Source organism: Nycticebus coucang, chromosome 9, assembly GCF_027406575.1.
Source record: "Nycticebus coucang isolate mNycCou1 chromosome 9, mNycCou1.pri, whole genome shotgun sequence".
Lineage (NCBI taxonomy): Eukaryota > Metazoa > Chordata > Mammalia > Primates > Lorisidae > Nycticebus > Nycticebus coucang.
The window spans coordinates 92,433,295-92,448,021 of NC_069788.1; the positions used below are offsets into that span (position 1 = coordinate 92,433,295).

At 32.2% G+C, this 14,727-nt stretch overlaps 1 protein-coding gene across 1 annotated transcript in view; it reads left to right on the plus strand.

Annotated features, from left to right (window-relative positions):
• Positions 1–14,727, plus strand: part of TC2N (tandem C2 domains, nuclear) — a 69,182-nt gene that overhangs the window by 27,143 nt on the left and 27,312 nt on the right. Inside the window, exons 5-10 of the mRNA XM_053601223.1 lie at positions 2,008–2,175; positions 3,670–3,761; positions 4,943–5,018; positions 5,573–5,673; positions 6,102–6,218; positions 11,904–12,095. Of these exons, the coding sequence (XP_053457198.1) occupies positions 2,008–2,175; positions 3,670–3,761; positions 4,943–5,018; positions 5,573–5,673; positions 6,102–6,218; positions 11,904–12,095 (746 nt within the window). The remainder of the gene's footprint in view (positions 1–2,007; positions 2,176–3,669; positions 3,762–4,942; positions 5,019–5,572; positions 5,674–6,101; positions 6,219–11,903; positions 12,096–14,727) is intronic.

Consider the following 14,727-nt stretch of genomic DNA (forward strand, 5'->3'; position numbering starts at 1 on the left):
GTAATCCCAATAATTTGAGAAACTGAGGTGAGAGGATCACTTGAGGCCAGGAGTTCAAGACCAATTTGGATGACACAATGAGACCCTCATCTCTAAAAAAAAAAGAAATTAAATTGATTTGGCTTGGTGAGGCGTATCTGTAGTCCTTACTACTCGGGAGGGAGAATTGTGAGGATCACTTGCTCCCAGGACCTCAAGGTTGCCGTGAGCTGGTATCATAACCCTACATTTTAGCCTGTGCAACAGAGACCCTATCTCTAAAAGTAAATTTAAATTTATTTAAAAATAAATAAAAGTATTTTTATTTCTTCAATAATAAATTAATCTTAGCTTATTGTGACTTTTTTACTTTATAAACTTTTTAATATTTTTCAACTCTTTTATGATAATACTTCGTTTAAAACACAAACACTTTGAGCAGTTGTCCAAAAATTCTTTCTTTCCTTACATCCTTACTTTATAAGCTTTTTTCTACTTTAACAGTTTTTATTTTTTATGTCTATATAATATTCCTGATGTGATTATTAACTTTAAGGGACTAGCCCCAAACAGTTATTTTCTAACTCAGCTATTTTTAAATTATGTTAATTAGACTGATTTATTCTTAGTATTATTAATCTAAGTTATTTATGATCTTAACACAAATAGAGTATGGGACAGGGAGTACAGTCTAGGAGTAGAATGTCAAAGATCTCAATCAGACCATGTACATAAATTCTGGGAGTGGTGATTGAATCTCTTGGGAAGTTTTGTGTGTAGATGGGTTGACACTTTTGCCCATATTGAGATGACAGAAAAGGAGAGATTTTTTTCATTTATTTTTCTTGTGAGAGCTTTTTTCTCTCTTAATATCTTTAGTCAATTTATATATAGTATTCTTCTTTCTTTTTCTTATTGATTTATAGGGATTCCTCATGTATTCTGGATATGAGCCCTTTGTTAGTTATGTTTGTTTCACATATCTTCTCCCACTTTAAGGATTACCTTTGCATTATCTTAAATGGTCTTTTGACAAATATAAAATTTTAATTTTAATCTACTGCAGTTTATCACAATATTTCTATGATTAATGCTTTTTGTGTTCCATTTAAGAAGTGTTTCCCTCTCCTAAGTTCATGAAAAATTTCTTATAAGTTAACTTAAATATGGAACCTTTATTGATTTACCTTAACATTTAATTTAGAACTATAATCCCATGGAATTAATTTTTGTGAATATGTTTGGTTGTTTTAAGTGTTATTTTTTCCTATATCAATATGCAGTTTGTTTTATCACTGTTTAATGAAAAGGCCATTCTTTCTTCACTGCTGTACAGAACTACTTTAATTATAAATTTAGTATCTATAAAGTGGATATCTATTTCTGGTCTTTTCTTTTCCATTGATAATATTTTTGTACAATTGTGCCTTTGTTCTATTCTTAATACATTTTAGAACAAATCTCAGTCTTGCTTTTTGTTTTAAAAGGTTATATTTTTGGTTATTTTTGGTCCTTAGTGTTTTCATATAAATATTTTCTGTTCATCTTTTGCTATTTGATTTCCAACTTAATTGCATTGTGGTAAGAAGACATATTTTGTATGATTTCAAGCCTTCATTTTTGAGAGTTTCCCAGTGTATCTCAGTGCCAATTTTTATAAATGTTCTATGTCTTCTCGTAAATGACATATCTCAAAAAAATCAATCTTTTTATTTAAGAGATATTCTCCATGTAAGTAGAAAAATAAGAAGAAAGTTAGATCACAATATAAAATTGTCTATAGGTAAGAAAAATGCCCAAAATGTACCAGATTGTTTTGAGAGCAGGTTTCACAGTTAATCTTTGGCATAATAATTCATACACAACTCCATAAATGTGCCCTCATATTTTTAGATATAAAAGGCATGTGATGTAGTGTTACTTCAGACAAAATGTTTTTTTTTTTTTCTTTTGCCTTGTATGTACCATCCGTTGAGCAATAACTCTAGGAAAACGATGTTGTAAAACTTTAGAATCATTTGCTTTCAGGATCTGCCAGAGCATCTTTTGGAGATCGAAAAGTAGAACTTTCCAGTTCATTCCAGCATGGGCCCGGCTATGATGTATATAACCCATTCTATATTTATCAGCATATTTCACCTGATTTGAATCGGCGCTTTCCTCCTCGTTCAGAAGCAACAAGACTGTATGGATCAGGTATAAACTTTTTTTATGCTTTTCCTTTTTGTATTTCTCTTTAACAAATTTAGAAAGCAAATTAAATCTAAGACTATGGAAGAAATGGGATTCTTCTTATTAAAGCAATTTAAAAATACAAAGAAAGTAGGCTTCATAAGGTATTATGATAAATATCATGTTTCTTTTGTAGTATTTTGTAATGTAAAAATGGGAAAATGAATGAATTATGTCTGTTGGTAGTTCAGTTTTATTTTTCCTTTTTTGAAAGAAGTTTTGGTTCAAGAGATCTGTTGTACAGCATGGTGACTATAGTTAACTATGATATTTTGTATTCATGAAAAAGCCCAAGAAGGAATATTAAATGTTCTCGCCACTAAAAAATGATAACTGTGAGGTAATGCATTTGTTAATTAGCTAGCTTTAACCATTCCACAGTAAATGTTTACATTATTAAAACTACAGAGGTACCCGACCTGTAGTCTGTGGGCCACATGCTGATTTTGTAAGGACTTTTTTTTTGCTTATCTGTTGTGTCATATCTCATGAGAAGCATGAGTGGATCGTTTTTGTTTTTTTTTTTTTGCTAGTCAGCTTTCCTTAGTGTTTGTATATTTACTGTGTGGCTCAAGATAACTGTTATTTTTTCAGTGAACAGCAGAAAAGAAAAAAGTTTGGACATCCCTGCAAATTTAAAACATGTTGTACATGATACATATGATAAAAAAGGTTTTGTTTTCATGGTTATTTTGAATGCATTTTAAATATGCCATTTATCTATATATAAATTCTATAATAGGTAGTTATGATTTTTTTCTTTCCTGTTCTATATAATGAAAATCATGAATTTAAAAACCTACAATGTGATTAGAAATACAAGCAAAGAAAATAGAAAAGTTATAGAACTTAAGTTTCATATTTGAGACTGTATCAATTATAGTCTACCATGTACATGTCTGATTCATGAAATTCTCACTGTTTTCCTAGAAATAAAGAAGAAATATTTATTTAAGAGCCTGCTTTATGCTCACCACTGTCCTAGAATACACAATTCGCATACAAAGTTCCTTGCTTTAAGGATTTTATTGCTTAGGAGAGAAACCAAAAATAATAGACAGGGTACACAGGAGTATATGGAATTCAGTATTGATTTTTTAAAGTAATAGTACTTATTAAATCGTAGCTGAATTGGGTTTAGCACAGAGTACTTACACTTAGATTTTTTTTTTCTCCAGATCAAGGAGAGGGGAGTATCAGGAAGAAAATGAACATTCCCTGTTTGATATTTGATGTGGATGTGAAAATATGTTACTTTATGTTGATTTCCATTTCAAGTAAAAGTAAAATAATTGAATTTTTTTTAAATTTTCGCTAGAAAACTTCATTTCTTTTGCAGATTTGCATATAATATTCATGATATGTTCCTATAGAAATATGATTTATGATAATTAAGTAGAATTGCAGTGTTTCTTTTCTTTATTATAAAGTAAATACTTTTCTCATGTCCCTTTGTAGTTTGTGATTTAAGGGCCAGCAAACTTCCCAGTTCCCCTGGGCTAAGCAAATCTATGTTTGATCTGACAAGTTCATCTCAGCGATTCATCCAGGTAAACTAGTTATATAAATTTAATTATATGTAATAATTTATTTTTAAATTAAAAGTGTAGAAATGTATGTAGGAACAGTATGTTGTGTATGTTTTATAGGTTTATCTGTTCTCGTAATTGAAGAATAAATACTTGAAATTTTCTATGTTATTTTAGGAAGTTATCATTTGTAGTTTTCCTTTCTTTGTTTATTATGAATTTTATATCTCTTAGTTGGTACATGCTCAGGGGATCTTGAGGTAGTTGGTATTTAAAATAGTGTTATTAATATTGCTTATTAATTTAACTTTCTTTATTGAACATAACCAGCAAGTAAGTAAAGATTGGAATTTCTACTGAGGTAGGACTTTAATAAAACCTGTCTTCCTGTTTTTGAAATGGAGTTGAGAATTTTTCTTTACTATCTTAAAAAAATGTTTCTATTTTAGTTCAAGTAAACTGTGGTCATTTAAAATTAGAAAATAGAGATAAGCAAAGTAAAAAGAGAAATCACCTGTATTTTCTATAACTGAGAGTAAAAGCACTGTGAAAATATTGTAATATATACTTGACTTTTTTCCATTTGAATGTATATACATATGTTTTATAAAAGGAACATATTCTAAATAGTTCTTAATACTCACTTGAGTTAAATTTTTATAGAGAGTTCTTTATAGCAACAACTCTTTAATATGTTCAGAATTTTTTGGAGTTTATTAAAATACAAATTACCAGGCCTTACCCCAGAGTTTTTGATTCAGTATCCCTGTAATGGGGCCTAATTTTCTATTTCTACCAAGTTCCCAAGTAATGTTGATAAGGCTGGTCCAGAGGGACTATAGTTAGATAACTGCTGCTTTGCAGATTTTTAGATAATAGAGTAATTCAAAATATATTCTGATTATCATTAATGCTTTCATGTATGAGACTTAAGTAGTAACATCATTCTCTTTGTTACAAAACTAAACCCAAAACAACAGCTTTCCAATATATTAGCTTGTAAGATACTTAAAATTCTCCTAATAATACATGCAGAAAGCCCCCACACACACTTTACTACCTACAAGTGGGAAATTCTGATCAGTAACACTGTCAAAATGGTTAGCATGCAATTTAATGAAAGGATGGGTATTGAGGCATAACTATCAGACTCCTTTAAGTTTCATATGCAATTTCTAACTGAAGAAGAATTTTATTTGTAGAGACATGATTCATTGTCCAGTGTACCCAGTAGCTCTTCTTCAAGGAAAAATTCTCAGGGGAGTAACAGAAGCCTGGGTAAGGAATAAAGAAAGTATTCTTTTTTTATACTTTAAGAGAGTTGTTTCTACTTGATAGTAATTTGAGAATTTATATGATAAGGTAAAAAATAATTCCAGATGATTTTATCTACATTAGCAGTATTATCAGCATACTAATATGGATACCCTGATCAGATGGTCTATTTTTCATTGTTCTGGCATGAATGAATCTTTTAATAATGAAGTAGTTAAATATCTTTTGTTTGTTTTAAAGTATATAAGTGAAAGAACTTCCAGAAGCATCAGTATTGAGGCCATATAAATGTTATTTGAGCAGGTTTTTCTTAGTTTTAATTTAAATCCCTCACATTGCAATTGTGTTGAGTTTTTAAACCATGTGCTTTTTAAAGTATATCTTACTAGTACTTCAATAAAAACATTGAAGTGTGGTTTTTGTCTTATTAAATTGAGAGCTTTATAAAATATTTGTGCATTTTTCAATTGTGCTCTTAAAATTGGACTGTATCAGACCTTAATTCCTTTTAAAGGATTTCATGGTATTTCAAACATCTTTGTCCTTTTACAATTCAGATACAATTAATCTATCAGGAGATGAAAGAGATTTGGGGAGATTGAATGTGAAATTGTTTTATAATTCTTCAGTAGAGCAGATCTGGATCACAGTTTTACAGGTAAATTAGTGTAGTTGATACCAACTTTTATTATAAAATTGAATAATTAGATATTATAGACATTTATTGTTGCCCTTTTCTGGGGAATGGGCCAATATCATTTTTGGAATTTGGGATTCTGTAGTATTTCACAGAAAATAGTATTTTATAAAGCATTCAGAAAATAAATCTATCTTATGATGGAAGTATGTGTGTGTTTTTAACCTCAAGAAGGTAATTGATATGACCTGTAGAACATTAAACATCAAAATTTATTTATTTATTTATTTTTTCAAAATTTATTTAATATGGATGAAACATGAGATCTCAGTGGAGACTAAAGTTTATTTTTATAGTTTTTATTTTAAAGCACTAAATCAAGAAATAATCAAATATTTGTATTATCAGGGTCCTCTGTAAAATTCAAATTATATTTTTAATTTTCTTAGTGTAGAGATTTAAGTTGGCCCTCTGTTTATGGAGAAACTCCTACTATTTCTGTAAAAGGAATATTGACATTGCCCAAACCAGTACATTTCAAGTCTTCAGCCAAGGAAGGTTCCAATGTAAGTGCGGCTGTTTGTATTTTAATTTCTTCTCTATTTTTCTCATGTTTGTTACTTTCATTTATGTAAACAATCACAATAAGAAAGTGTTTTATTTTGGGAAACTATAAACTATGTGCCTTTGTTTTTTAAAGATAATTTTAAGTCTCAAAAATATTTGATATTTCATTGTCCAATATTAAGATGCATTTAAAAAGAAAATTGTTACTACTAAAATATGCAGAAGATGAACAATATTTAAGAAACCTATTTATTTCTCCTATATGAAAGGAAATAAATTTTGTCTTTTCTTTACCATATCCCATTTTAGCTTTGAAAAATAATTGCATGAGAACAATTAATTTCTTTTGAATACTTCCTATTGGCAACTGGGAGACTTATGATCCTGCATTTGGTTTTATAGATTTTACATTAATTTAAATATATGTTCATTTTTAACCCATTTGATATGGGTTAAAAGATTATTATTTTTATGCAAATGAAAAAGCATCTTCTAACAGATATATCATTCAAATGACTAATAAACATAAATGTTTACTCTCACCATTAATCATAAAAATATAAATTTAAATTATATATTGCTTTTACTTCATTCATCATTGAATGAAGGAAAAATTAGGAAAAATTCAATCATTCATTATTCAATTAGGAAAAATTTTATATGTACTCTAGAACATACAACTTTTTAGAAATTATTTTAACAATCCACAACAAAACTTTGAAGTATTTTCACACAGTAATCCTGTTTGGAAATGATTCCACAGAAATAATCTAAAATGTAAACAAAAAATATTTAAATTACTTTTGGCATTTTTTTCATAGTGGAAAATTAAAAATATTCCATTCCTCATATAGAGGAATGTTTGAGAAACCTATTAGTTTTCTAGGGTTGCCATAACAAAGTACTGTACCACAAACTAGGTGATTGAAATAACAGAAATTTACTTTTTATAGCTTTGGAGGAAGTCCACAAGTGCCAGCAATGCTGGCTTCTTTTCTCTCAGCTTCTGTGATGGCCAGCTGTCCTTGATATTTCTTGGCTTGTAGATCGCTGCAATCTTTGCTTAAATATTCACATGGCATTCTACTTGTACCTGTGTTTTCACATGGCCATCTTTTTACAAGGATTCCTTCTGGTCATACTGGATTAGGAGTTCACCTTACTCCAGTATTACCTCTTCTTAACTTCATTAATTACATCTATAGCAATCCTGTTTGTAAATGAGGTTACTTTCTGAGATAGTGGCAGTTAAGACTTCAGCATATCTATTTTGGGGGATACAATTCAACCTTTAACATTATGCGATAGAATATTAGGCAGCTATGAAAAGTAATGATTAGGAAGAATTTTTAAGGACATAAAAGATGTTCTTAATTAATGAAAAAGTAGTAAAATGGGCATATATATATATACATTAGGATCTCACATTATGAAAATATACATCATAGAAATTCTAGATGGAAATACATCTTAGCTCTGGTTATAATCCTGACACTTAAAGATGAATACTTTCTGAATTAAACAGTTTTACTTTTTGGTCTTCAAATAAAACTAAGTTAACTTAGGAAAAGTTAGGAGAAAATGTTATATTAAAACCTATATAGAATCTTAACATTTAAAAATGTTATGATTGCAGATAAAGTTGTTTGAGAAATCCCTATTGTGGCAAAATTAGGAAAATGTGAATTAAATTACCACACTTGCTTGATATGTAAGCTCATTAAACATTTTATGTGTAATACACACTGTATTATTGGTGCCATCTCATGGCTTGAGCCTAGTGGTTGAGAGACTCAGAAGTATAAGTCTGGCTGTACAGAAATAAGCTATTACACTAAGAGTAAAAATTTGGGCACAGTATAGGCATACCTTGGACTTACTACAGGTTCAGTTTTAGACCACCACAATAAAGCAAATATTGTAATAAAGCAAGTCACACAAATTTTTTTTGTTTCCTAGTGCATTTATATATTATATTTATACAAGGTGGACATAAAGTTTGCATGCAATTTAAAATAGCTTAAATTGCACATGAATTTGATGTCCACCCTGGACTATAGTCTATTAAGCAATAGCATTATGTTTAAAGAAACAATGTACGTATCTTAAATAAAAATATTTTATTGCATAAAATGCTGATAATTATCTGAGCCTTCACCAAACCATAATCTTTTTGCTGGTGGAGTCTTCCCTTAATGTTGATGACTGCTGACTGATCAAGGATAGTGGTTGCTAAAGCTTGAGGTAGCATGCCAATTTTTAAAAAGAAGATTACGATGAAGTTTGCAGCATTGATTGACTTTTCTTTTTATGAAAGATTTCTCTATTGCATGTAACACTGTTTGATAGCATTTTACCCATAGTAGAACTTCTTTCAAAATTCCCACTGCTTTATGAATTAAATTTATGTAATATTCTAAATCTTTTATTGTTATTTCAACAACATTCACAGCATCTTCACCAAGGGTAGATAGCATCTCAATAAACTACTTTCTTTGCTTGTTAAGAAGCGACTCATCTGTTCAAGTTTTGTCAAGATTGCAGCAATTCAGTAACATCTTCATGCTCTACTTTTAATTCTAGTTGTCTTGCTTTTCCATCACATCTGCATTTATACCCTGTATTGAAGTCTTAAACCCCTCAGAATCATCCATGAGCATTGGAATCAACTTCTTCCAAACTCCTGTTCATGTTAATATTTTGACCTCCTTTCATGTATCATGAATGTTCTTCATGACATCTAGAATGGTGAATCTTTTCTAGAAGGTTTTCAATTTACTCTGCTCAGATTCATCAGATGAATCACTGTTTATGGCAGCTATAGTCTTATGAAATATATATATTTTTCTGAGCAGAGTCTCATTGTATCACCCTGGGTAGAGTGCTGTAGCATCATAGCTCTCATAGCTCACAGCAGTCTCAAACTCCTGGTGTCGGGTGATCCTCTTGTCTCGGCTTCCCAAGTAGCTAGGACTATAGGTGCCTGCCACAACACCCAGCTAGATTTTTTTCTATTTATAGTAGAGACAGGGTCTTAATCTTGCTCAGGCTGGTCTTGAAATCCTGAGTTCAAGGGATACACCTCCCTCAGCCTCCCAAAATGCTAGGATTATAGGCGTGAGCCACTGCGCCCAGCTGGGAAATGTATTTCTTAAATATTAAGACTGAAAGTCAAAAGTATTATCTGATCCATTGGCTGCAGAATGGATGTTATGTTAGCATGCATGAAAACAACATTAATCTTCTTTTTTTTTTTTTCTGAGACAGTGTCTGTGTTGCCCTCGATAGAGTGCTGTGGCACACAGCTCACAGTAACTTCTAACTCTAGGGGTTAAACGATTCTCTTGCCTCAGCCTCCCAAGTAGCTGGGACTACAGGCACCCGCACAATGCTGGCTATTTTTTTGTTGTAGTTATTGTTGTTTGGCAGGCCTGAACTGGGTTCGAACCTGCCAGCCCTTGTGTATGTGGCCGGCACCCTAGCCGCTGAGCTACAGGTGCCAAGCCAACATTAATCTTCTTGTATATCTCTGTCAGAGCTTTTGAGTGACTAGGTGCATTGTCAGTGATCAGTAATAATTCTGAAGGAATTTTTTTTTTTTGAGCAGTTGGTCTCAACAGTGGGTCTAAACTATTTAGTAAACCATATTGTAAATAGGAGTGCCATCATCCTGGCTTTGTTGTTCTATTTACAGAGCCTAGGCAGAGTTGATTCAGCATCATTCTCTTAGGTACTAGGATTTTCAGAATGGTCAATGAACATTGGTCACCAGTGAACTTTAACTGAACATTAAAGTCACCAGCTGCATTAGCCTGTATAAGAAAGTCAGCCTGTCCTTTGAAGCTTTAAAGCCAGGCATTGACTTCTCCTCTGTAGCTATGAAAGTGCTAGATAGCCTCTTCTTCCAATAGAAGTCCGTTTGTTCTACATTGAAAAATCTGTTGGTTAGTGTAGCCACCTTCATCAATGATCTTAGCTCACTATTCTGCATAACTTGCTACAGGTTCAGCGTTTGCTTCTTCATCTTGCACTTTTATGTTATGGAGATAGTTTTGTTTCTTAAACCCTATGAACCACATTTTGCTAGATTCCAACTTTTCTTCTGCAGCTTCCTCACCTATCTCTGCCTTCATAGAATTGAAAGGAGTGAGGATCTTGCTCTAGATTGTGCTTTGGCTTAAGAAAATGTTGTGACTGGTTTGATCTATCCAGGCCACTAAAACTTTCTCCATGTGACCAGTTAGGCTGTTTTGCTTTTTTATCTGTGTCTATTGGAGTAGCACTTTTACTTTCTTTCAAGAACTTCTCCTTTGCTTTTACAATTTGGTTAAGTGTTTGGTGCAGGTCTTATCTTTTGGCTTATCTTAGCTTTTGACATGCCTTTTCTTTCTAAGTTTAATCATTCCTAGCTTTTGGTTTAAAGTGAGAGACATGCCACTCCTCTTTTCATTTGAACCCTTAGAGACCATAGTAAGTAACTAATTGGCCTAATTTCAACATGGTTGGGTCTCAAGAAATAGACCTGAGGAGAAGAAGAGAGCCACGGGAATGGCTGGTTGGTAGAGCAGTCAGAATGCACATAACATTAATTGATCAAATTCCCCATCGTATGTGGGTATGGTTTGTGGTACCCCAAGACAGTCACAAAGATCAGTGATTAAAGATCACCATAACAGATATGAAAATAATGAAAAAGGTTGAAATATTGGGAGAATCACGAGAAAGTAACACAGAGACACAATGTGAGCATGTACTATTGGAAACATGGTACCAATAGATGTACCCAACATAGGTACAAGTATCTTCGAAGTGCAATAAAGCACAATAAAGCAAGGTGTGCCTGTATTTAAAATATTTGTTAGTTGTTCAGATAGCTTGCCTTTCCAAAAGACAAAAAGAAAGAGCTCCTTTTTTTAAGGACTCACTTAAGATGAAAAGAAGGCATTTTCAGCAAAGAACAGTCTGAGATCAAGAAGATGTTAGCCCATGGTAAGCCAAGGGTTTAATAATATTAAAAGGATAAAAAATACCATTTAAAAACATTCTGAGCATGGAAAACACTGACTTGCTTCTTTAGATGGGTGCTCATGATGGAAGGTAGAGCTTTAAGCTCCTATTTTCCTTTGTTTTCTCTATTAAGGAATCTGATTTTCAGATTGGAAAGCGTGGAATTAGTGTCACCATAAGAGAAATTGAAGCCTAAGATAGATGGGAAGAAAATTAGATAAAATGTTGCTTCTTTAAAGAAATAATTCAAGTCTCTTCCTTGTAAGCAAATTGAATTTTGAGTACTGCGAGTGCTCCCACGTGAGATTCATGAAGCACTCTCATTAACTATTGAAGAATTGTGATGAATAGCAGGAAATATGCCCAGAACCAAAGATGAAAAAACAATCAAATTTTCAACTAAGGGAAAAAGCTATATTCTGGTGAGCGTTGTGTTGATATTGACCTGAATTCCTGAGTAATTAAAAGAATGATCTGTGAATTTAAGGAAGATAACATTCAGGATAATCTCTGGGAAAACAAATCTTGGCCTTTCTCATTTTCATTTACATTAAAATATATATATATTTAAAATTTTTGTTGTAAAAAGAATTAAATATACCTTTCCTAGAAATAAAATATTAGTTTGTATTGGCATATCAATCTTTTCTTTGTGTATTTTGTTTTCTTTTTTAAAGGCTATTGAATTTATGGAAACTTTTGTATTTGCTATTAAACTTCAAAGTCTACAAACTGTAAGACTTGTGTTTAAGATTCAAACGCAGACACCCAGGAAGAAAACCATTGGAGAATGCTCACTATCACTCAGAACTCTTAGCACTCAGGAAATGGATTACTCTTTGGATATAATACCACCTTCAAAAATTTCTGTAAGTGATAATAGAGTGTTAAAAGTATTTCATACTTTTGGAGTTATTTAGTGCTTGACTTTGTATACTTGTTTAATGGAGAATAACTTGACCTCTACAGAATATTAAATGACCTTGGATGCTCTCAGTAAGTAGTAATAATTCCATTTCATTCAAAAGTGGTAGTTGCCAGGATGCAGAGGCTCATGCCTATAATCCAAGCTAGTTGGTAAGGTGAAGGAAGAGGACTGCCTGAGGCTAGCTAGGAGTCAAGGCTGCATTGAGCTATGATCATGCCATTGCACTCTAGCCTGGGTGACAGAATGAAATCCCATCTCTTAAAAAATTAATCAAAAAAGAAAATTTGTAGAAATAATTGATAAAATGTTAATAGACTGTTTTTCTTTCTTCAATGGAAAATAACCTCAGGGTTCCTTTCTCCTAGGACATGTTTAATAATGTTTTATACTCTAGGAGAAATAACCATGAAGTACAAATAATTTAAATTATTAATTATTTTTAGTTTCGTTAGTAGTTGATAACTTGACAAACAAGAAAGAATCATAAATTGCAAACTCAACCACAGACTTCCATGAAATAGATTTAGGAAAGTTGTTTTAATCATGAATAAGCTGTGTATGTGCTTATAAATTGGTTAGAATGGAAGTTGTTTTTATTTATTTTTATTTTTTTAATTTATTTATTTTTATTGTTAAATCATAGCTGTGTACATTAGTGCAATCAAGGGGTACAATGTGTGGGTTTCATATACAATCTGAAATATTCTCATCAAACTGTTCAACGTAGCCTTCATGTCATTTTCTTAGTTACTGTATGCAGGCATTTATATTCTGCATTTAGTAAGTTTCGCCTGTACCCATTCTAAGATGCACCGTAGATGTGGCCCCACCCATTACCCTCCATCCACCAAAACCTCCCCCCTCCCTTTCCCCATAGTCTTGTGCTATAGTTGGGTTATAGCCTTCATATGAAAGCTATAATTTAGCTATATAGTAGAGCTTAGTACATTGGATACTTTTTCTTCCATTCCTGAGATACTTTGCTAAGAAGAATATGTTCCAGCTCCATCCATGTAAACATGAAAGAGGTAAAGTCTCCATCTTTCTTTAAGGCTGCATAATATTCCATGGTATACATGTACCACAATTTGCTAGTCCATTCGTGGGTCAATGGGCACTTGGGCTTCTTCCATGACTTAGCAATTATGAATTGGGCTATAATAAACATCCTGGTACAGATGTCTTTGTTATATTGTGATTTTTGGTCTTCTGGGTATAAACCTAGTAAAGGAATTACAGGATCAAATGGCAGGTCTAGCTTTAGGTCTCTAAGTATTCTCCAAACATCCTTCCAGAAGGAACATAATTAGTGTGCATTCCCATCAGCAGTGTAGAAGTGTGCCCTTTTCTCCACATCCATGCCAACATCTCTGGTTTTGGGATTTTGTTATGTGGGCTACTCTTACTGGGGTTAGGTGATATCTCAAAGTAGTTTTGATTTGCATTTCTCTGATGATTAAGGATGATGAGCTTTTATTCATGTGTTTGTAGATCGTGCATCTGTCTTCTTTAGAGAAGTTTCTCTTCAAATCCCTTGCCCACCCTCAGATGGGGTCACGTGTTCTTTTCTTGCTAATACGTTTGAGTTCTCTGTGGATTCTGGTTATTAGACCTTTATCGGAGGTATAACCTGCAAATATTTTCTCCCATTCTGAGGGCCGTCTGCTTGTTTTACTTACAGTGTTCTTGGCGGTGCAGAAGCTTTTTAGTTTGATCAGGTCCCAGTAGTGTATTTTTGATAGTGCTTCAATTGCCTGGGGAGTCCTCCTCATAAAATATTCACCCAGGCCGATTCCTTCAAGAGTTTTCCCTACACTTTCTTCAAGTATTTTTATAGTTTCATGTCTTAAATTTAAATCTTTTATCCAGTGAGAGTCTATCTTAGTTAATGGTGAAAGGTGTGGGTCCAGTTTCAATCTTCTACAGGTTCCCAGCCAGTTTACCCAGCACCATTTCTTAAATAGGGAATCTTTTCCCCACTGAATGTTTTTAATTGGCTTATCAAAGATCAGATAACGGTAAGTAGCTGAATTCATCTCTTGGTTCTCTATTCTGTTCCAGACATCTATTACTCTGTTTTTGTGCCAGTACCATGCTGTTTTGATCACTATCGATTTATAGTACAGTCTCAGGTCTGGTAGTGTGATTCCTCCTGCTTTTTTTTTACTGCTCAGTAATGTTTTGGCTGTTCAAGGTTTTTTCTGATTCTGTATAAAACGAAGTATTATTTTTTCAAGATCTTTAAAATATGACAGTGGAGCTTTAATAGGAATTGCATTAAAATTATATATTGCTTTGGGTAGTATGGACATTTTAACAATGTTGATTCTTCCCAGCCATGAGCATGGTATGTTTTTCCATTTGTTAACATCTTCAGCTATTTCTTTTCTTTTTTTTTTTTTTATTTTTTTTAGGGTGTTATTTTTTTTTAATACAAGAGGAAAATGAAATATGTGACAAAATAGACTTTGGAGAAAATAGTCTCTGGATCTACATAATTCAAAGTACATAATTTCACCAGATAATTCAAAAGTAATATAATTTCAAATGAGTCATATAACATACATTTGAAA